Genomic DNA, 23736 nt, shown 5'->3' with positions numbered 1-23736 from the left:
GTAGTAATGACCTCCACAGCATTACAGCATGAAGATGTTCCCAGGCACCAAATGGGACTCTGGGATAAAAGTGACATGTGTCTATATAACCTTGGCACACACTCCTGGTACACATGTACCTACCAGCTGTGGGATTGTAAACATATGTCCTTTCTAGTGAACTGAATTTTCATTTATAAGGAGGCTAAAAGCAAGGAGTGAGCAGGGGAGCTGGATTTTGGCTGAGGCAGCTAATGGCTCCAGCTTCCCCCCAGCTAGGGAAAAGACTGCTGCTGTTCCTTGCTGACATGGGAGTGTGGCAGAGAAAACAAGAAATGGCAGGAGAATGGAAAAAACAGAGGAGAACAAAGCTGGAGTGGTAGGGGAGAGGAGGGGCAAAGGAAGTAAAAGAGGATGAAGCAGGAGGAGAGGAAGCAGCAAAATGCTGGGGATGGGGGATGCATCTCCCTGCCTTCATATCCCACCTCTCCAAGAGGACAGTCCCTCCTGTGCATTTTAGGGATGCTTTGGAGAGGAGCTGTGACTGATCCAGCCTGTGCTGGGTAACTCCAGCCCAGTGATGGCTGTGCCTGGGATTACTCCAAAAGAAGAGGGGGAAAAAGGGAGACAGGGAAGCATGGAAAGGTTTCTGGCATTTGTGATCCCTAAAAACAGCCTTCACTGCCTTCTCCAGCTGCAGTGAAATGGAAGTGAGATGCTTTGAAACCTCATTTTATTTGGCCCAGTTTTACTCTAATCTACCCTGGGGCCAGAAACAGAGTTTTCAATCTGCCAGGAAGTTGTTCTGCTGACCCTGAAATGTCAAACTGTTATAGGGGGCTGAATCCAAAATTGATTACTTCAGAGATCAGACAATAGCCAGTTTTAGAGTGACTTTTTTTAAAAAGTCTTTCCTATGAACTTAAAAAAAAAAAAAAAAAAAAAAAAAAAAAAAAAAAAGAGAGAGAGAGAGAGAGAGAGAGAAAGAGCCACTTCTGAAATAAAAGCAAGCAACCACCAGCTTTGTGAGACAGCACACAGGGCAGGTGTTGAACCCAGCACTGGTACTCAGACACTGCTCAGGTGTGCATGGCTGCCCTGCCAGCCTGTTTTCCTGAGCTCACCCCTTGCAGAGACACGTGTGCCTTTCCCCTCCAGCCCACAGCAATTCCCAGAGCTTTGGGATCCATCCTGTGAGACCCACTGCTGCAGCAGCCACTGCTGAGCCCACGGGGAGAGCCCCATCCCCCTGGCAAAGCCCTGGCTCCAGCTGCCCCTGAGTACAGAAATGCCCTCAGGAATGTTTTGATTCCTGTCTCCAGCTATTAGCCCATCACAAACACCATAATCTCCATGTTTATACTGTAGTAAACAAGTGCTCTTGCTAAATCTCAGCAATTATAAGTGCTTCATCCTTTTCTTTAGCCAGCTAGCAATAGAAATACATTTAATTAGTTAACACCCCCTGCCAATTACAACATCTGAGGAAAGTATTGCTGAGATCGTTGGTCCTAATTATTTTAATATTCAGGAGAACCACTTTAACATAACAAGATAATTACTCATGGATAAGGGTTTGTGAGAGCTGCAATCCTTTTCTTTATTTCCTACAATGCAAGTCTGGGCCTAGTTAAATTTCTAGACACATTTTCAATTTAAGATTAAAAATTGCAATTTGTGAAAAATCATCAAAGCGCCACATGCTGGAAGAAAAATAACTATATGCAATCTCAGTAATGGTAGCACACAGTAAAATAAATACACCATGTCTTACATGCAATTAATGGTAGAATCTAAGGGAATTGGTTTGTTTCTGTTTAAAAAGATCTTTTCACATGTACTGAATTGATCAGCCACTCAGTTAGGAGAAAACCCCTGAGTGTTCCTCATTTTAGACAAAATGTGAGTTGCCCTTTACCAATCTATCCTGCATCCTTTTGTAGCCATATGAATCCTCCTTGCCTGCTCACAGTCAAGGGGAAAGCTGAGCTCTTGAAACCCTTGGCTCACATTTCTGTTGTCTGCAGTGCCACCATCAATGGAGGAGCTTTTCAGCTGAGAAAACGTTGGTCTTGGTACCTGTTATATTTTAACACTATATCATACCCAAAGAGATATCCCACAAGGGTTTTTCACATGCCAAATCCCAGAAATATCTGCATGTATTCATCAGAAAGGAGTTTGGCTGGGGCTGTTGAACAATAAACTGTGTGCTGTTCCTTTCATGCACATTCAGAAAAAAGCCTTTCTTCCACATCCCTAAAGACAGCTTCAATATGTAGGCAGTGAAAGATTTCAGCATTTCTGGTTCTGTATTTGTACTCATGGAAGTACAGCCTGTTCACAGTGGAAGCCCATTTTCAAAGGAAATTCTCCTTTAAGAAAATAATTTGCCCATGAGTCCCATATTATGTGTTTGCTTGGTCCCTTTACAATGCACTGGTGGGGGAAATGGGAAGATGAGAGATGAGCACCACCATTAAATGTCTCCATTTGCTCTGTGCATAAAGAAAGCACCTGATGGCACAGCTCTTGCTCATCAGGACAGGCTGTACTGCCTTTTAGGTAATGCCTACCCAACCATTTAAAAATATACTCAAGAGATTAATAGCCAGGCACCAACTAAAAATACAAGCTAATCATGAGTTCTGCTCCTTTCACTACTGCCACCACCAAACTTTAGAACTAACCTTAGGTAGAAGGAGTTGGCTGCTAATTAGATTTTTAAATATTGAGAAATATTTTAGAATTTGACAAAAAGAAAAATAAATGCCAGCACTACCCATTAATTTTATTCTATAATCAAAATAATTAGAAATTATTTACTAGAATATTTGCTAATTTTACAGCCAACTACTAGAGCACACACAAAAAAATCCCCTGTCCAATTAAATATGTAGCAACAGAGAGGGAAAAGAAATCTACTTGATTTACTGAAGCAAACTTCGCCTTTAGCCCAACAAGTGTGCTTTAATTCAGTTGTAAGGATTATAAAAACAATGCATATCTAAACAGAGGTGATAAATTAGTGGAATTAATCCAAATAATAGGCAAATGTTAGGAGCAACATATGTAGAATGACTGCAAAGTTAGATTAATTTAAAATAAAACCCTGGAGTTATGTAAGCAATTACAAAAATTGCATTTAGCAGTAAAAGAGCAATTAAAATAAAAAAAATGCCCTAACCCCAGACATTATGTGCTGGGACAGGACAGGGCTCATAGAGAACTTGGAGAGGAGCTGGAAAAGCAATTGCACAGAAAGTTTGTCTGGTTTTACTCTGTTATGGAACCAACGTGCTCAGATATGGCCTCATAATACACAGATGAAAGGCTCATTTCTCCCCAGATGGGGCTCAGTAATCAGATATAGAAACAGCTATTTTTAATGAAGACCTGCAAAATCATAAAGGCTTAGATGTTGCTGGCTGGAATAAAGCAATGGGAGGTAGACAAGGCAATTCACTAATCTGCCTGGTGGCACAAAACCAAGGCTGATCAACACATTTTTCATAGCAAATCACATTCCTTCAGTAGGGCTGGCCCAGAAAAGCAGCCATGCCAAGCCAGAGGGGAGCCTGGTGCCAACTGGCACACACATCCCTCAGGTGGGAGAGCCCAACTGCATTACACAGCCTTGTACATTAAAAGACAGAAAATACCTGCTGCATTTTTTCAGTCCATCATCCTGACAAAATGCTCCCATCAGTTCAACTCTTTTTTTCTTTTCCCATGTATCCAGCCCAGCCTATTTAAAATCTTTCCAACTGGTGGTGTTCATTGGGTATGCAGGCAGCCATCCCAGTAATTGCAGCAAAAGTGAACATCTCTGACTTAACCCCCTATTTTCCACATCATATCCTTTGAACCCAACATGCTCTGGTATGCAAAGCCCTCAATGCTTTTTAAAATTGAGCACTATCTCCTAGTGATAAATATTTTGAAAAATAATGGCAGAGAAAAGTGATTTATCTTTGCAGCTCACTAGAATGCCAGCAAAGGGCCACCACACCAAAGAACTGAGCACCAAATTCCTAATGAAAATCTTAGTGGAATAAACACAGTCTCAAGAAAATAAAATAAATAATTTCAAATGTGAAAAACTTGTGTATTTCCACACTAAGCAAATCCCTGCTTAAGTTAGTTGAAGTTTTACATGAAATGACCTGCAGATTCTGTGGCACCTACAGACTCAGTTTATGCACTGGGCATCTGAGATCCACCTGTGTCCCCTACCTGCTGTTAGAACACTTTGATAACAACTCTGCAATATAGAAGTGCTGTCAGATTTCTGGCAAACCAAAGTCAGGCTGGCCCTGCCAGGACAGAAATGAAAGCAAGAGATCCTGGCAAGGCAAAGATGGAAGTAGAACTTCTATTCTGAGGAAAAAAAACCAACCCAAAATCCAGAAAAAAAAAACTGAAAAAAAAATACCCCCTAAAATCAAAGACAAACAAAAAATTAAATAACAAACCTCAAAGCAAAAGGAACTTTATATAATTATTGTCAATGAAAGTATATTCTGTGAGTTTGATTTCCTGACAAGACAATCTGGCATTTGCAGACAAATAACACCATACAGACATGGGCAGCCACTCAGCTCACACCAACCCATCACACAAAGCAAAAAAAGCAAACATAAACCCCACAGTAGTTCCACAAAACCCTGTGTGGTTCTTTGGGAACCCTGCCTAAGTTATTTCTCTCAAGCCCACAACAACCTAAGTCCATCTCTCCCAATGGAAGGTTTGCTCAGCAGTGGAAAATTGGAGGTGGAGGCAGGAATCCATTACATCCTCATTTCAGCAGTGCCATGAGTGCAATATTCCCGTAATAAAGGAATTAACAAACACAACTAAGTTTCACAGAAATGTTAAGCACTATTAGCAAGAAGTCAGTGACCTCAGATCCATTAAAACCAAAACTCATGGCTGTGAGAGGTACAGGACATTACACCATGTCCATTAGTCAGGGCCAGTGAACTGTGCTAAGGGGGATGTGGAGCCTGCAAAGAGCAAAACTCAATATCTGTCTATAACCTCATTTGAGTTCAGAGTTCTCCTGACCCACTTGGGTAAAAGTCTGGCTTTTGGAGACCCTGCTCAGGCATTTTCTGCTTCAGATTGAAACCTCCCCACTGATGCTGGATGCCAGAAATAAAAAACAAAAACCTGCATGCAAAAACATTGTTTTGATGATGGCCTACCTTACTGTTGGCAGGATGTAGTGTTTTAACACCTGCTGCTGCTTCCTTGTCAGGTATCTATGAACAAGGCTGAGGATGTGTGAAGGAGGAGAAATCACAGAAATCATGCTGCTTACAGCTTTGTACTGAAATGATATTTACCTTTCAACTCTTGGTAAAACAAATAAAATAAAAAGGAGGTTGTTTCAAGTCCTAGAATGCTGATGATTAAATGAAAGCAGCCTTTAGGGTGAAATAAATGTTGGAGTAGCAGGAGCAGGGAGGGAGTGCTGTCAGCCAGGGACCCCAGCAAACTGAGCTGAAGTCAAAGAACTGTGTTGTGGCTGATGTCACTTTGCTGCCTGGAAATGCCAGCAGAGCCACCCTGCCAGAGCCCCAGCTGCCTCTCCCTTTTATCTTGTACACCCCCTCAAAGTGGGAGGGCAAGGAGAAACCCCAGCACTGCAGACATGGAACTGAACTGAGAAACTGAGAGGCACCCAACTGGATTTATTATAAGAGCAGTGTTTAATCTAAAGAAAACTCCCTGCAAATGCAGAGATCCCAGTAAGGGGCCTCCTTACTGGTTCTCTTCAGTCTCTGAGATTTTGATCTCTCTTTCCCAAGGGGGGCTGTGGCTCAGCTTTGTGCATATCCAACTGCCAGGCTGTGCCATTGCTATTTTGGGCCATCACAGGATGGAGCCTTCTCTCTAAGTCTGTAGCCAGGTTTTCCAGGCACCAACAAGCAGTTATCCAAAACCATCAAGAGCCACAGATGTTTACAAACACCTTTCTTGCTGCATCAGTGGTGATGGTTTATTTTGGTTTGGGTTTTGTTTCACAGTAGTGAAATGAAATGCAAGAGTAATGAAAGCCTTGCTTAATGCAAATTGGAGGACAAACATGTTTGTTCTTTGTAAACTCAAACAAGTTGGGCTGGCTGAAAATTTCTATTTTTAAAACAGGTAAAACCTAAATGACTGAACAAAATTCCTAAGAGAGTCACAAGTTGCAATTTGCCAGCTCATAAAACACAGTCTGAGAAAACACTCTTGTGCCAAGATCCAGCAAACCCCATGACCTGATAAAATAGAGTCCTCAGGTCCAGGAAATTTATTTGTGTCAATGACAGCAAAAGAGGGATGCCAACAGCCCAAGAGTAGTTCTGCCACTTAGGTGAAGATGAAAGAGAGGGTTCTGCTGTTACATGTCCTCAACGGAGAATTTTTAATTCAAGAGCCCAGCCTAATGCTAAGCAAGCTTAATAGATCTTCACACTGGTTTAAACAGGAATGGGATTGGACCCAAGCAGCCTGTGTGAGCACATGTGCTCACAACCACAGAGCAGGAGCTGGTGATCTGCATCCCACCATCAGGCACTAAACACCCCCATATGCTATCTCCTCTCCACCAAAAGTGTTAATCACCTTCAGAGTTCAACATTAACTCCTGATACAGCCATTAATGAGTTCCCAGCAATAATCTCATCTTCTTCATCTTCTCTTTTTTTTTTTTTTTTTTTTTTTTTTTTTTAATCTTGCTGTAATTATTAAGGAACAAAACACTGATGAACAACACTGATTGCATATTCTAAAAAAAATAGTACCACCCTCCAGCTGCTCTGCTGGTGAATCCCTTTCTTGCTGTTTGTTGGGATTTACTTGCAGCCCTTTGCATCTGAAACTAATTACTGCAACACCATCCTCAAAATTATTCCCTTCTCCTCTCTGGAATCAGAAGCAATATGGTACATTCAAAGATAATTTTCCATCTCTCTTCCTAAAGGAAGGATCTCTCTCTGCTGTTCAATGAAGATAATGGTAAATGAGTCACCAATTTCAGAAGGTGAAACTTTCTGACATCCCTTTATCAGAAATCATTGTCTGAAATTTCAGCTGGTGATTTAGGAAACTTTTTTATAGGAATGTCACCAAGACCTAGCAAAATCTGTCAGCTTTCTGTGTGATCCTAAAGACAAATTGCAGCAATATCTTGTCAACCAGCTCTGTTAAACTTACTTCACTGTGTATTCTCCTTGCACCTATTTCACTGTAAGCTTTTCTCTCAGAAAATATTTTGCCCAAATTTCTTCAGCAATACTTGCTGGAATTTTCATTTTTTTCTTCATTTTTAATGAAGTCCCTTTGTTTTCAGTGAAACGAAGCACTTGAGTGACTGGAGTTTTCAGGAATTCATAATTCAGCAATTATGGTGCTGCAGTGTTAAATAGAAAGATTGTGCCATCAGGTCTCTGCCAGAGATGGTTTCAAGAAGTAAAGCCAGCCCTTACCCCTCTCCAGAGGTTACTCCTGTCTCCCATCACCTCATCATCCCCATTCCTGCACCTCTGGCCTCTGCAGTTTGGTGCAGCTGCATCTCTGGTGCACCTCAATGTCTCCCTGCTGAAGGTCCCAACTCACAATTCAGCAAACAGTAAATGTGCTGCTGCCCACCTGCTCCCCTGGGCCAGGACCTGAGGAGTGGCTTTGTAAGAGGCACAGCCTTTAGTCCAAGAGACACTGCTATGAAAATATGCACTTCTACATTTTCTGCTATTCAGTGGGCTGCTGAAAATAAAAGGAAATGAAAATTCAGTAACTCATTCAATGAGCAGATGCAACTTGTGCCCTTCCACACAGACTTCCCTATGCTAAATATTAATCATAACAATTAGACTTTGTAGAAGATGACATTGTACTTTCTCAAACTGATGCAGAACACTGACTCGCTCCTCGAGTTCTCTGATGCCTGAACTCTTGCATTGCTATGCATAGCATTAGAAGAATTAAACAATTGCAAGCTATACTGTTATGACCAAAATGACACAACTGAAGCAATGTTCAGCTTCTGTCTGTGCTCTCTGAATACAATCTGAGCCTTTGTTCACAGCATTTACACCCTGACAATAAACTACAAAGAAAGTTAGAAAAGCAGCAACAAGATAAAACCAAACCCAGCTGAGGATCAGACCTCCCAAGTCATTTAGTGAAGATGAGAATGAAAAGCTGTATCATTTCAATTAAACTCTCATCCATGTACTCTCAAGATCTACCTAGTCTGCATTTTTTAACCTATTAGGTTAAAATGAAGAACTGTTTGACCCTTTTCTTTCATCATATTGACTGAGAGCTTAAATTTGGCACTTGCCATTTGAAATAATGCAAGCAAGTTTTCACTGGATAAAACTGAAAAAAACAATGGAATGAAAGAAACTTTCATGCAAGTCCTGAAATAAGGACTATTTGTGTAGGGTTTATTCTGAACTGAAGCTTGAGTCAAAACAAACACACATCCTCTGTCCAGGCTTATCAGGATATTAAGAACAACTTTCTCCACTGAAATCATTGTCAAACACTGAACAGGCTGCCCAGGGAAGTGGTTGAGTCACCATCATTTATAAAAGATGTGTAGAGATGGCACTCAGGGACAAGGTTTAGTGGTGCCCTGGCAATGCTGGGTTCATGGTTGGATTCAATGATCTTAGAAATCTTTTCCAACCAAAATGATTCCTTGGTTCTGTGATTTTGTGTCGGTGCTGCCACGTTCATTCCCTTGCATGGACAAGCCCTTATTAATGCCATGTATGGAGATGGCAAACAGCTCCATTGCTCCAAAGGGAGCACCCCAATCCTTTTATTGCCCCCTTCCCCATGTTTGTGGGCTGCCAGATGAATCACTGTCTCTCTGGGAAGTCTCTATTTCATTAGGGGCTGTAATTTCCCCCTGTGTAGCCCACTTGTGCTTTGAGCACAGTTTTCATGCCCATGCTTTGGAATGGGAGAGCTGCAGAGCTGAGAGCCCAGCTGAGAAAAAGTTTTGAGTGTGAGGATTAGCAGAAATTTGCAACATTGTGTTTGTAGGATTTTGTACTCCATTGTTCCCAAAGATAATGCCTTCCCTTTTACTTGCAAGATCTTTGTGTTCCTCACTACAATCAAGGAGAGGAAATCTGACTATAAACCTCTTTGTTCTATATTATCATTTCATGTTGGTTTGGTGTGTTAATCAATGTGTCAGTAAGGCTGCAAAGAGAACTCATTCAATCCTCAAATGAAGAGAAATCTGAGCTTTCTACCACTGGCACATTTTCTAGCGGAGAAGCTTTTTCAGAGTAATTATTTCATTTTCCAGAAAGATTACTGATTACATCACACTGGAAAAAACTAAGAGAGGGGCCCTTTATCTTCCCCATGTTTCTGCAATTCTTGTACAAACTTATACTTGTTACCAGGAAAAATGACAAATTTGCCATCTGATCAAAATGTTAACAAGGTAAGTGTCAGTGAGATGGATCACTGACTGTCACTGCAAGCCAGAACATGAGGATACATTGATATTTCTCAATATATTCACTGCTTCCCCAATGTTCGCTAACAACATTTCTACTGCGAGTGTAATAAATCACACAGAAATAACAAGCTGCATAGGATCTCTAGGATATGATAGATTTGTAGTAATAGCAGCATCTGCAAGGTAGAAAACAATTGGTAATGATCTATAGAAAGACCTAATCACCTGTCATTTGCTATAATGTGGCAGACGAAGCAAAGATATGAAATCCATAACACTTCTTTAGCCACTGCCCTCCCCATACACATACACACGTGTCAAGTGGGAATAGTAAAAAGAATTAATGAGCTTTGGGGTCGCAGAAGTAGAAAAGAAAGTTAATAGCATGCCCTGGATGCAATCATTAAATTATACACTGCTGAACAAGGCAAGGGATAATCACAGAAGCTGCACAGTCCTGTGACAGCAGTAAAGGCTTTTAGCAAGCTTGTGCCTCCTCCTTTGCTTTACTTCTTTTACATCTATTTCATTATTTTAAAAAGTACTTTATGTTAAAGTGGAGCTGGATAAGCAAAGGAAAAGCACATTCTAAGTTCACAAGGGGTCTCAGAGGACTGATGTCTGTACATGCCAAGGCTCCTGCAGCACAGGGGACCAAAATCACACATCTGTTTTGCACTGGGCTGTGCCAGGTCCCAAGGTGGCTGCTGAGGCTTCAGTGTTCCTTTGCCTGCTCCCATGGGAGAGGGAAACACCCTCCTTCCAGAACACACATGCAAGATGTGCAGCTTCTGTTTTCTGAAACATGAAAGTCTAACAGAGCTCCCTTCCTGGGAGCTCAAGTGCTGCCCAGGGTTAAAGCCTGAAGTTATGAATTTTAGATTCTGAAATATCCTCTCTGCATCACATCCTCCATTGCCACACGCTTACAACAACTTTCAGGTGAAGAACCAACACTGACCTAGTAACCCAGAAGCTTCCAAGGTTACACAAACTGTTCTGTTGAGACTTTTCTTGCTTGCCACACCAGGAAAGGCTCTCTGGAAAATAAGGCAGTCTAGTGCTTGCAAGGGGAATCCTGGGTCTAAAATTTCAAAAGCAAAGTTCAATCAATTATAAGGTTCAAATAAATATTTCCTGAGGTTTTTTTTTTTGCTTATTTGTTTTTTTTGGTTTTGTTTTTGTTTTTGTTTTTTTTTTTTTTTTTTTCTTTTTTTTCTTTTAGTCTTGTTTCGTTTTGTTGATTTTTTTGTGTATTTTATTCCCAGGAAAGACTGGTAGAAGAATAATGGCTGCTTTGTGCTACTTTGCTTACAAATCACATTTTGCTAAGTGAATGCATTTCTGAGAACACAGGAATTGCTGTGCTGCCTCAGCACAGCAGTGCTCTGCCCCAGCATCCTGCCTGGCAGCTGCTGCAGGAGAATGTGCAGGAAACCTCCTAGTGGGCAATTATGGGAAAACCTGTTCAGATCCAAAATTTTCTTCCAGCCCCTCTATCAGTCAATAAAATTGGCACATCTTGAAACGTGGAGGTTTTTCTCTTTGCAAGCATTTGCTTCAAGTCCTTCCCAATGTTTGGAACTTAGTATTTTTCCACATCAGAAAGCTTGCTAAAAGCTACATTTTCAAAAGTCCTTATCTTCCAGCCTGGCACTAAGCAGAGCTGGACAGATTTGAGAAAGGACTCAGCTCCTTGGTGAAATGGAACTGCTGAGTTCTTTTGCAAATCTGTCCTTAAAGGGTCACAACAGGAGCTGCTCTGTGTGGAGCAGTTTGAAAATCTGTCCTCAGTGGGAGGTGCTAAGCCTTCAGAAAGCTGCTGCTCAACACTTCTGATAATCTGGCCCCAAGTTAAGTATCAGGGGCCAAATTAAGTGATTTAGAGGCAGAAATACCCTACTGACTGCAGTGGAAATTTCCACTTGCCAATGAAGGGCTCAATAGGATTCTGGAATAATAGAGCCATGAAAAGTGGATAATGCAACAAATAAACATCAAAGGGTAAGACTTTCCTTTTCAATCATGTCTGCTTGCACTCTGCATAAAAGGACTGAAATATTCTGACATGAAAGAAGGAAAGGAATGGTTAACTGCACTGCCATGCATTTCCTTCTGAGATGAACACACAGCTCTCTTAGGAACAGTGATTTTTTAGTATTCACATGACATAGTTGGTAAAGATGATACATGTCTTATATGATATATAAGACACTGGTGGTACTTGAACTAATCTCCTGGACTGGCCTCCTCTTTCTATCACAGAATCACAGAATGGTTTAGGTTGGAAAGGACCTTAAAAATCATCCAGTCCAACTCCTCTGTCATGGGCAGGGGCACCTTCCACTAGATGAGGTTGTTCCAAGCCTCATCCAATGCAGCTTTGAACAATTCCAGGGATGGAGACATGCACCAAAGAGAGAACAGCCTTACATTTCTCAGTTCTTTTCACTCTGGAAGTGAAGCTTTGCCAGTCAAGCTATTTTGCTTAGGAACAAATGACTTCCCTCTCTCTCCCTTAGATATTTAAAACATTCAGCCACTTCCTCCATGAATTTGATCAAAAGTGAAGTTTGCACACAACTATTTTATGAGTGCTTCTGGCATTTTTGACTAAGAATTTCAGGGGACCTTGACCATCACAGAGCTTGAACCTCAGGCAATTTCCCCACATTCCCATAGCAATTTTGGCCATCCCATCCTTACTAGCATAATTAAGATTTCTGTCCTTCAGTTCTGATGGAATACCCCATTAATGAAGGTTTCCTGCAGGTTTAGAGGAGAAGGCTTGATCATGGAGCTAAGGAGGGTAATTGTGTTGTGGGCTGGATGGAAGCACATCCTGTTTCCTCCGTGGCTCCAGGTATTTTCCAAAGCCCTGGACAGAATATTGGCATCTACAGCTCCCTCTAACACACCTGCAGGGGTAGAGGATTTTGGGGGCCATAGGAACATTCTGTTTACAGAAGCTGAAGGTACCAGTTCAGGAGGACAGCAGGAAGGTATCAGGGTAGCTCATCAAGGAAGAAAATTGGGCACCAGACTGATTATCAGAACAAGGTTATTTAGCAAGTGTTAATGTCATCTTTCTCTTGCAGAAATTGTCTTGGTGAAGCCATGATGTAATGAAAAAGAGACCAAGACATGAGAGATACTGAACACTCCTTCCCCCAAAGAGAAAGAGCAAGGCAGAGGATGAACATTTTCATTTCACCTGGCTATCAAGATGTAATCTGTTAATAAATGCTGTTCCATGTAATTAAGAGAAAACAACAACAACAAAAAAGCCACAAAATTATTGTGGACCAGCAGGGAACAAGAAACTCTCCATGGAGAGTGGTAATTCAGAGAACACCCACCATGTGGCCCACCTTCCCTATTCCCCCTCTAGAAACAGACCCATTTGACACATGGTCATTAAGGCACTAAAGCAAAAAGTATTAACATGATTCACATGTAGAAAACAAGGTTATTAGAAGTAGGGATCATTTCAGCATATTGCTCTCCCTAATAAGCATAGCAATGAGTAATTGAGTTTCAGGCAATCTCCAAGGTGGTGCTTTGTAGAGAAAACTGAACTTGGCATGATGTCTACTTCTCCTTTAATTACATTGCCCTAATGAGCAACTTTCTTTACTCTCAGCAAATTTATTTCTTGAGAAGAAGCAACAGTAATAAACACGTAAAAAGGATCACCAGGTAGCACCTGAGAAGAAACATCAGCACCTTAAAATGACAAGAGGTTGCTAAAAGTGGTGGAAAAACACCAGATTGTTCTCAGCTTCATTATGTTTATCACTCTTAAAAGCAAAGTAAAGGAGCACATTATCTAACCTGGGAACTGTCCTTGCTCTGCTGTTATTTCCCTATTGCACATGTTCCTGAGAACAACCCAGAAACACAAAGTGCTGATACATCAATCCACAGCTCCTCTGCTCACACAGCAGCAGAGGGAAATTCTGCCTCATGCCCTTGTGCAAGATGAAAAGAGAAAATCACATGCCAATAACATCCTACTGAGTGTCAATATTGCCACTGCAACCTAATACAGAGGGTAAAGGGCTGGCTTTTCCAAAGCCTTTAAGGCATTTAGACATCTGACTCTTGTTGAAAGTCAGTAGCTGTTTTGTTTATCTTTTTTTGAAAACCACCTGAGAATCCACTTATGGCAAAGGACTCCCTGAATCTCCCTTTCTGGAGACAAAAAGCTGGGACATTTCATACATATGTTCATTCTTGTTTTTTCCCTAGCATTTGCCAGGAGACATCAGTGCAGACAGACCCCCTTTTCTACAGCTGGGTGAACATGCCACCAGGTTAAAATACCTGAGGTGTTCACTTCAGAGAGCAGCAATTGCTGCTGCTCACAGGCCTTGCTTGAATGAAGCCAGTGCACTCCTGGGTGACAATCTGACTTTTTAAATGCCAGTAGTAGTATGGAAAAAAAAATGGTTCTTGAGAATCATTCAAGTTTCCAGTGTTGCTCAAAGCTGGGGAGCACATCCTGGAATATCTACCTTAGCTGCCTTAGGACCACACTTTCCCACAGGAAAGCAAGGGCATCATATGTTGTATTACTCCATATGGGTGATCCATCCACCTTTTGCTTGCTCAGGGATTCATGGGTGTATCTGCACTCAGCAGCTTTGCCCTGACTCACTCCAGAACTTCACAAGGTCCCTTCACCTCTGCACCAAACCTGCAAGTACTGTAACTTAATGTACTCTCAGAGGCAGGAGGAAACTTCATTTATATACATTTTAAAAAAATATACTCTGAGGTCTTCAAAAACCAGCTCTTTGGATGTAAGAGTGTGAAATGAAATTATCTTCAAATAGAAAATCTGAAAGCAGCAGACACTGAAGACCTTAAATGTTTATGCAGCTTTATGTACTGTTATTTCTTCAGTAAGCCTGCCATGGAAATGGCAGGGAAGAAAGTATGTTAGCACTTACAGTCTACTCATAAATGCACTAAATGCAACCTATTTTACTGAGGAAAAAGCCAGGAAGAGAGTAGAGGCCCATCTCCTATGGAGCTAATCTCAATTATTGCTCCCAATCATGCTTCAGCTGAAGAGAGCCCTGCATAGAGCCTGTGCTGTATGTGACCTGGCAGTGGTGTGCACTTGCCCCTTCAAAGACACTCATGTAATGAATGAAAATAGACTTTTTCCTTGCAAAGAAAAAAAGTGATTGTTCAAGGAAAAGAGAAATTCTAAAGCAGGCCTTCCATTAAAACTCTATTTATTGCAACACCTTCCCACTTCCACAAAGATTACAATCAATAGAAGCAAGATACCAGTGCACAGAAGGCATTTACATAGGCAGAAGGGAGACACTGGATTAAACTGGATTTGCTTATATGTTTACCACAAACTTATGATCAATTTTTGCAATTAAATGCAGGAAGGGATTATTTGGCAACCTCATACACAATGCTGCAGCTGTCTGGGCAAAGTGGGACAAAGGCTGCCTCACTTCCCTGTTTTTTGGAATACCTGTGCTTGGATAGCTATAATTAGGCTGTAACTCAGCCAAGTAGGATTTTGAAGCTTTTTTCTCCTTAGAGCAGAAAATGCCACTGCTCAATGTGGGCACCAGTTGTCATTTTCTCCTATTTGCAGGATACAAAAGCTGAAATGGGAAAAATACTGCACTGTGCTATTTGAAACCCTTTCAGGGGCTCCCTGCAGCAGCCAAAAGAAGTTGTAAGCTCACTTTGCTAACTACAGTTCCTAGTTGTCAAAAAGATAAAAGTTTCCTGCACATGCAAAATAGCAGCATGAGCAATACAGATCATACATTTCTGGTGATTAATTGAATTTTGGAGATGCTTCATTTCTGCCCCCAAAGGAAATGATGTTAGCTCCTCTCTTCTGAGCATCCTGTGTGTTTTAAGGCACACACTTAATTCCATGGAGAATATTCCATCAGGGATATTAGTGTGTTAAAACTCTCTGAGGAGGCATCAGCCAGGGTGCAGTCACAGCTCTTCACTCCCCCAGCCCCAACAGGTACTGTGGCTCAAAGTGGGCATTTGGTCACCGTGGTCTGCTCATGGCCCTGCTCAAAGTGGGCATTTGGTCACTGTGCTCTGCTCATGGCCCTGCTCAAAGTGGGCATTTGGTCACCATGGTCTGCTCATGGCCCTGCTCAAAGTGGGCATTTGGTCACTGTGCTCTGCTCATGGCCCTGCTCAAAGTGGGCATTTGGTCACCATGGTCTGCTCATGGCCCTGCTCAAAGTGGGCATTTGGTCACTGTGGTCTGCTCATGGCCCTGCTCAAAGTGGGCATTTGGTCACCGTGCTCTGCTCATGGCCCTGCTGGACCCCACCTGCCCCCACGAAAACTGAGCAGGGCTGCAAACACAATCTAATAAATTTGAGGGCTGGAGAACAGTAGGAGAGAGGGGAGCAGATTCTCACATCATCAGGAGGGAAATAGGCTTTTAAAAAGCCAGTTGTGTCTGTGCACAACAATGAAGCTTTATGTCTATATAAACTGACAAGTCAAATTGTCCTCCCGGGCCCAATTGCCAACATCAGTGCCATTGCTGCCTCCTGCCTCTGCTCTGTCTGCCAGCAAGGGCAGGCAGGATGATTAAAATAAGCATTAACAGAATGCTTGGTGATTAGCTTCTCCCTCTCTTTTTTTTTTTTTTCTCTTTGCTTTCTCTCTTTTTTTTTTATTTTTTTTTTTTTTTACTTATAGTTTGGACCCAAAGATTGCTAAAGCCTGTTCTTCATTAGCAGTGTACTTAACAAGTGTAAATTTAAAGTATTCGTTTTCTTAAGGCCAAGGATTAAAGCAATTAAGGAAAACTGCTGCAACCTAGCTCTGAAGTCAATCCTTAACATGGAAAAGAAACAATGGTGCTTAATGTATTTAAATAAAACCAAATTGTGCACAATTATGCTAACACTCTGTTAAACTAAATTCTCACTCTGCTGCAATGTATTATTAAAATCTCCTTTCTGAAAATGAAATAGCACTTTCTTTGCCCCTGGTATGGCAACAGGTCTGTGGTTGCTTTACATTGCTTTCCTGGGAAAACCATTGCAACAAAAGATAACACCCACTCTCATTCTATCCTCAATTTACCACCAGCTTCTCTTCTCTTCTGGCCTTAATCCCTCACCAGGATTTCAGTGTGATTTGGTCTGTGCTTACCAACTACCTGCTCCAATATCCTGAACCTTAAAGAGAACAGGGGAGCATATCATGCGAAGTTCAAGACAGTGTTTTAATTTGGCAAAAAATCTCTTTTTAGAAAATGGCAGCTCTCTGATAGGTTTGTTTGCTTTCCATATCATCAATTTCAAAAAGCTGAGTACCTAGGATACTAATGGGACACGTTTGCCTCACCAGCAGGAATTGAGCTTCCATTGCCTCAAAGGATAAGCAGAGATCTGAAGGCAGTTTTACCTCAGGACTGGGAATACACAGGAAGAACTTGAGCATCTGAGCAAGGCCAAGCACTGACAGGGTGAACAGGCCCCAGAGACCATGCTCACTTTAGTCTTCTCAGCAAGTTGTCCTTGCTTAGAAGCTCTTTGTCACAAAGTCAATTGCCAATGAAGTACCATCAAGCACACAAAAGCAAATACTGCACGAGCTGAACAATAAACATCCCACACAAGGAGTCAAGAGATCCTTTGCAATGGTCACAAAAATTTGCATCTACTATACTGTAGATGAAATGTAAGTGGTTCCTGGGAGCCAATGTCTTTTAACCTGGGAGGACAATGATTGTAAAATCCCTGAGGCAGGAAAGGGTAAGAAGCATCAAGAGCAGTGATGGAATGCAGAGAGACAGCCAGAGCAGAGGGCAATGAGGCTTATCCATGGTATGGAAAATACCAAATGTACATTGCTTTTCCAGACAAAGCCTAGGTGTGTGAGATCATGAGGGATGGATGCCTTAATGGGAAACCTTCAACACTTCTAATTCCTTTCTATAGCTGAGCTGTTTTCATTTCTCTAGATGCTATAGAAGTCATCACAATGAAGGAAATGGCTCTTAATCAGATCAATTATAATATCCTGCTATCTTAAAGTAAATGCAGCAACACAGACAGCATAGGAATGTCTTGGAGATTTCAGGTGACAATTTAAGAAATGCCTCACAGGGTTGGAAAGGGCAGAAAATACCACAAACAATGGGGTTTTCATCTGGGGAGATAAATGTAGCCATAGGACATCTTCCAGTATTGCTCCAGGGCCTTACTGAAAAATTTGTGAGCTTTGCCTCATGTAGGCATGGAAGAAGCTTGCAAGGCATTCCAGCATTATTGAGGGGGTTTCCAATCCTAATCAGACAAAATAGTATGGTTCAGAAAATAAATAATCCTGTTTAAAACAAAAAGGATATTCATTTGATGGGAAAAAAACCCATTGTTTCAGGTTAACTAAAAATGCTGTTTTGTGCATCCATCTGTGACATCAAACAATAATTATTGGCACAGTTCTAGGTTCTACTGCAATACTCTCAGTAAATATCCACACACATCTGCCCTGCCCTGCTGGAGCTGCTAAAATATCACAGGAGTCAGGAAGCAACTGGGAAAGACTCATACTCCTTGGCTAGGAGAACCTCCTCTGATGCTTGCAGTCAGAAAAAACAACATTGGCAAGACCAGGGTAAAATCCAAAGCCTATTGGGAAGAATTTATTTGCTGCTGCATCAGAAGATTGGGAAATAAACTTGTACCTGGGAAAACCAGAGCTTAAAAAACACCCCACAAAACCCCACAGACCCCACTGACTCTGTGCTGCTTCTGTCCTTTTCTATGGGTTTAACCATGCAGGCTGCAGACAGAGCAGGGTCTGGCCCCAAGGGAGTTCAGATGCAGCAGACAGATCTCCCAGCAGGCTGCAATATGTTCCCAGAAGGTGCAATATCATTCTGAGGCCAAGGAACAGCCTATTAGCTCTGCATGCCATTAATTTTCATGAATAGTTCAATCTGATGCTCACAGGAGCTGTTGGGCATCTTTCCATTTTGTCTCACAGGACCTGGATGAGGGTTTATTTATCTTTTTCCTTCATACCTCACCTCTAAGGCTAAGCAGCTCAGTGCAGCTGTGCAGGTTCCCAGCCCTCTGCCAGGCTCAGAGCCCAGCAGCAGGCAGGATGCTGTCTGCAGGTCGGAGTGATGGCATGTCACAGTCAAAGCTATTCAGGGAGAATTAAACTTCAGGCTTGTTTGACTAAACTTCTGAATTCACCACAGTTCCCCTGTTTTGCCAGCCTGAAGAAACAGCCCAGCAGGTTCTTGACTCATATGCCAAAATGCCTCCTTCCTCCTCCCTGGAACTGGAAATGATTACTAATAGGTATTCTTGCTGAAATGATTTAACATAACATGCTGAATGAGATCACTAAGTCAGAATATTTTTTCCTAAGTGACTCTCTCACTGCTTGCCTGAATGCCAGAGGGGAAGGAGGATAGCATGAAGTGAATTCTTTTGCTGGCTTTCTACAAAATCTCATCAATTACTGAAGAACTCACGGTAGGAAGTTTCACTCAGGTTCATTACAGGAGATCCGTGAGGCAGGTCTGGCAGGCAGAGGAGGATGGAGACACAGGGGTTTGGGTTAACCTCTCTCTTTCAAGCTTTCCCCTTTCCCAGTGCTCTCCAGTCCAGGCTGGGAGCTGAAGCCAGGCAGTGACACGAGGTGGGCACAAGAGCAAGGCTGGAGAGGGGCTGGGCACTCTGCCCTGCATGCACAGCCCTGGATGTGCATCACTGTGGCAGCTCCTGACCAAGGGAAACACAGAATTTGGGGAGGCTGTGCACCACAAAACTCACCTCAGCATGCCAGGGATCTCAGGGTTTCACTGAGGCCAGGCTGCCCTTACCCATCTGAGTCTGTCAGCCTCAGATTAACTTATTGAGGTCAGCACTGCTAACAGGAGTGTGGGGTTTGATTGAGTCTTCCTTTCTGAGAAAGCCCCATGTCCCTGGCCCAGTACAGCTATTACCTGCCAACCTAAAGGATGATGAATGTTATTTATATTGCAGTAATGGCTAACCACTCAGTGGAGACAGGGACAGGCTGTGCTATGGACTTTTCAAACACCCACTGAATGAGGGCTGCCCACAGATGCCTGGAAGTGCTGAGACCTTTCAGGATAATGCTCCTGAATGTCTTGGACACAATGACCTCCAACAATGCAGTACTTGTGCTAACTGCAACACAGGGGGCTGTTCTACAGTAAAGATGTTCATTCATACCAAATTCTTATCAGTCACTGAGACATTCCCTTATAATAGCAAAGAACTCATCTACTTCAAAGCAAGCAACTACTTGATAAGAGGCTTTTAAGTTCCTTGATCAAAAAATGTGATTTTTTTTTTTTTTTTTTTCAAATCAAACAGAAAACACAGAGGTATGAATTGTTATTCTAATGGAAAGTTTTCCTAATATTTAGCTGCTATTGTTCTGCTGTTCCAGAAATAAAGTGAATCAATGAATAAGAACTACTCAAGATGAAGATGAGAAAAGTAATCTAGCAAAAGTAAAAAAACCCTGTAAGACCAATTTAACTGGCACACTTGTGCACCCTTGCAGGATTAGGCTTCATATAGTTGCAGAGAAATGTATGAACTGATAAACAATAACTTTAGCTGTACACTGCAGTGAGCCCAGAGAGTGGATAGCTAACACTTACCAGAAAATACACTTGCAAAAAATAGCCCTGCAAAGATGCAGAGGAAATACATTTAAAATATTAAATGCAGATAGTTTTTTACTATTAGTGATTCTCTTTATATCTTGGAAAAATCACACAGTGACTCCTTCCATATGCACTGAGGTAAAAAACCTAAAATATTAAGTGACACATTCTACCAAGAAACGCCTTAGAGAAGGTGCTGTGAAATAAGTGTCAGCCCCTCTTCTATTCCTTCTACAATTAATTTTCCACTACTACAGTTCTAAAAATACATTCAGAAATCAGCAGACATTTGTGTCTATCAGATACCTGATTAAAATACAAGTGCTAAGAAACACCTTACCTTTAATTATGATCTTTACACTTAAAAGCTGCTTTGGACAGGGCTGTGTCAGAGCTTCATAGCCAAAAGCCTGAAGATCTCAGAGCCCAGTGCACAGACTAAGCAGGAACAAGCTGATTTGCTTTCTTCTGCCTTTTCTATCAGATGGTCACTCCAAAACTGAATGGGAGAAATTAAGCACACAGGGAGAAACTGCAAAAACTTTCTGGGTGTCTCAGCTCTAGAAGTCTCCTAAGAGGTCAGATGTCTCAACATCTGAGAATTCCTTTCACTGTCAGGCATAAGAGCAGTGGGATTTATCAGCAATCTGCTGAGCATATACAGATGACAACTGCAGAGCTTGGAGAGCTCAAAGGCATTTACAGATAGAAAGGGGTTTGCAAAAGCCATGTTGAGCCTGAGCTGAGTCCTGGAGCCTGTGAAAATTGCTCCCAATTGCTGTTAAACCTTCAGCTGTGGTAGTTAAAGCAGGCACTGCAACATGCACAATTTATCCTAGGTGTGCTTTACAACTGCACAGACTGTTTGAGAGAGGCTGATCAGCCTCCATACCACATTTTACAAGGAAAGGCTGTTGGGATGATTTTGGAAGGTGGTCTTTGCTGCCTAAAATACAACTCCATCTATCACTCAAATACATGGAAATGAAGTGTCGTTTATGAACAGGTTTTGGATTTTTAAAGTACAATTTCATGAAAAATAGATTTAAAGCTTTCTCCAGCACCCACATCTCACCTAATGGTACTTTATTCCTCATCAATTTCCAGCCTGTTGCCCCTCCATGATCTACATATCTTCCTAAATCTTTTAAAGTATCTTCTTGTCAAAAGGATATGTATTACTTGCTGACATCACACAGAGATGCATTATATCAAAATGTTTTTGCTGTACTGACATAAGCTCCAGATTATTTCCAAAGTCAGCTGTATTTTCAATAATTTGTCCCTTTTTCATTTTTCAAAATAGCTTTATTCACTTATGATAGCAAATTGCTCAAGTCCCTCTATCCTCAATCCAGACAGTGATAGAACTCGGCACCAAACTTTTTATAGCAGCAAATGTGTTTTTGTTTCCCAAGCATCCTAAAAAAAATAAATCTTTCTTCAGCTACAATCTGTAAAAAAGTGTGCTAGCTCTGTGGTGTTCAAGAATAGCTAGTTAGACTCTGAGGCTATGCATTCTTCTGCTAAAGATACATTATCACATCTATGTCTAAATATTTATGATTCCTGTTTGCTAAAAGCAACACCTACAATTGCTATAATTGGAAATGACAAAATAAAAAAGAAATTCTTCCCCAGTTTGCCACTCTTTTGCATCTAACAACAGTAAATATATAGCCTAGTTCATTAGAGTTTTGCCTGTTTCTGTTCAGCTATGACAAGGGAGAAATAATTGTGTTAAAAAAAGAAGCAAATGGAACTGTAAATACGACAGAAAGAGATAGGATGGGTTGATGCAGCACCTGAAACCCCTTAACACACATGGAAAGGAAAAGATCATAGAACCATATAGTCATTTAGGTGGAAAACAGCTGTAAGACCAGTGAATGCACTGCCAAGCCCATCACAGCCCTGAGAGCCCCATCTACACATCTTTAAACACCTCTGGGGTGGTGGCTCCACCTTTTCCCTGCGCAGCCTTTTCCAGTGCCTGACAGCCCTTTTGGTGTTAACTTTTGCCTCATTCAGCTGCTTTTAACCACCACACCAGCAAAGATTGCCATCATTTATTTCCATTGGATCCCCTTGCTCAGCAGTCTCATTAAGGTTTTACCCTTATTAGTGGGGCTTTCAGGCACTGCACTTCATATAACTTGTCAGTAATATGCTTTCTTCTCCATTTTTGCATAGTTAAGTAATTGACAAATTTTAAAACACACCACCATTTTTTTGTGAGTAGGGACTTGTCATCATGTAGATATCACAAAGGAAAAAATACAAAAGCAGAAAATGTCATGGTGTCTCTTTCAAGCAGATGGTATTGCAGTAGCACTGAACAAGTTTATATTAATTACTTTTAGAAAGAGAAGGAGATGTCATATTTCAGATAGAGGATCCTACCAAACCCACAAAGAACAAGCTGTAAATTTAACAATAGTGAGATTTTTTCATAGAATCATTGTGACAGCTGTCAAACTGGGGAAAACTTTTTGTTAATGCCAGTACAATTGTTCATTTAAACAAAAGCCAGTGATTCAGTCACACTGGAACAGCTCATGAGCTCAGCTCTGCTGCACAATCTGCACACATGCAGATATTCCATCTATATGCAGAGTTGCTCTGTAATTTCCATCTTTGGGGCTACAGTGTGATTTGTCCAAAGCTGAGCAGAGCCCTACAAAAATCAGGCCAGAAGACAATTAGTGATTGAGTTGTAGCAAGCTGCCTGTGTTTTCTCTGGTTGGAAGGGGGAGCTTTGGCACTCCAGGTGAGCAGCAAGTGCAGGACACCCCCCCTGCATGCCAGGCTGACCATGTGGTCACCTTTTTCCTTGTGCCCTCAAAATAAGGGAACACAGCTATTTGCAGGGATGCACCCTGTGTGCAGTGACAGACCAAAGTGCCAAAGGTGTCAACTGTATCCTCCCTCAGAGAGGGAGCTCACAAGGAAATCCCAGTGCAGATCTCAGTGCTGTCACAGCATCTTTGCAAGCAATAAAAAGGCAGAGATCCCATCCCTCCACCCATGGGAGGGCCTGAACCATTAAGGCAATTAACCACCAGCAAAACCAGCTCTGAAGAAATGAAATGCAACTCTTACCTCCTCATAGACATCATCATTCCTGCTGAAGTCTCCAGCCCTCCTTGGCAGCACGTGGACATGAACATGCTGAAAACGTGAAACGAAATATTGGTGATTATCAAGTTCGTGACTTCCCTTTCTGAACTTTCAGCATTATTCTCAACACACACAAGTAACTGTGCACAGGCTCCCACAGCATTATTTTCAGAGGAAAATACATTAACCTGTTCCATAACTGTATCTCAACTCTTTGGAGAATATAAAAGATGAAAAACATGAGAGAGCAGCCCTGGTGTATTATATGAGCCTCAGAGTGAAATGCCTGGAAGTTTAGGGGCTCTGTGGAATTATTCATAGTTGTCAGTCAGAGACATATTTAGCCACAGCTTTGAAATAACAAAGTCCCTCGGAGCTGAGTGTTGTGTCTTTGGAATAGACGGGAACAGGGATGTGCTGAGGGTGGGATGGGATGGGATGGGATGGGATGGGATGGGATGGGATGGGATGGGAT

The 23736-nt window shown here is 41.7% G+C and overlaps 1 protein-coding gene across 5 annotated transcripts in view; it reads right to left on the bottom strand.

The window, feature by feature from the left end:
• The window catches only part of FHIT (fragile histidine triad diadenosine triphosphatase), a 518320-nt gene that overhangs the window by 62665 nt on the left and 431919 nt on the right, over window positions 1-23736 (bottom strand). For all 5 annotated transcript variants that reach the window (XM_056501684.1, XM_056501683.1, XM_056501685.1 and 2 more), the window contains one exon: window positions 23244-23312. In XM_056501684.1, coding sequence (XP_056357659.1) covers window positions 23244-23312 — 69 coding nt within the window. The remainder of the gene's footprint in view (window positions 1-23243; window positions 23313-23736) is intronic.

This window comes from Oenanthe melanoleuca, chromosome 12 (genome assembly GCF_029582105.1).
Source record: "Oenanthe melanoleuca isolate GR-GAL-2019-014 chromosome 12, OMel1.0, whole genome shotgun sequence".
NCBI classification, from domain to species: domain Eukaryota; kingdom Metazoa; phylum Chordata; class Aves; order Passeriformes; family Muscicapidae; genus Oenanthe; species Oenanthe melanoleuca.
This window is presented reverse-complemented; position numbering and strand designations above follow the sequence as displayed.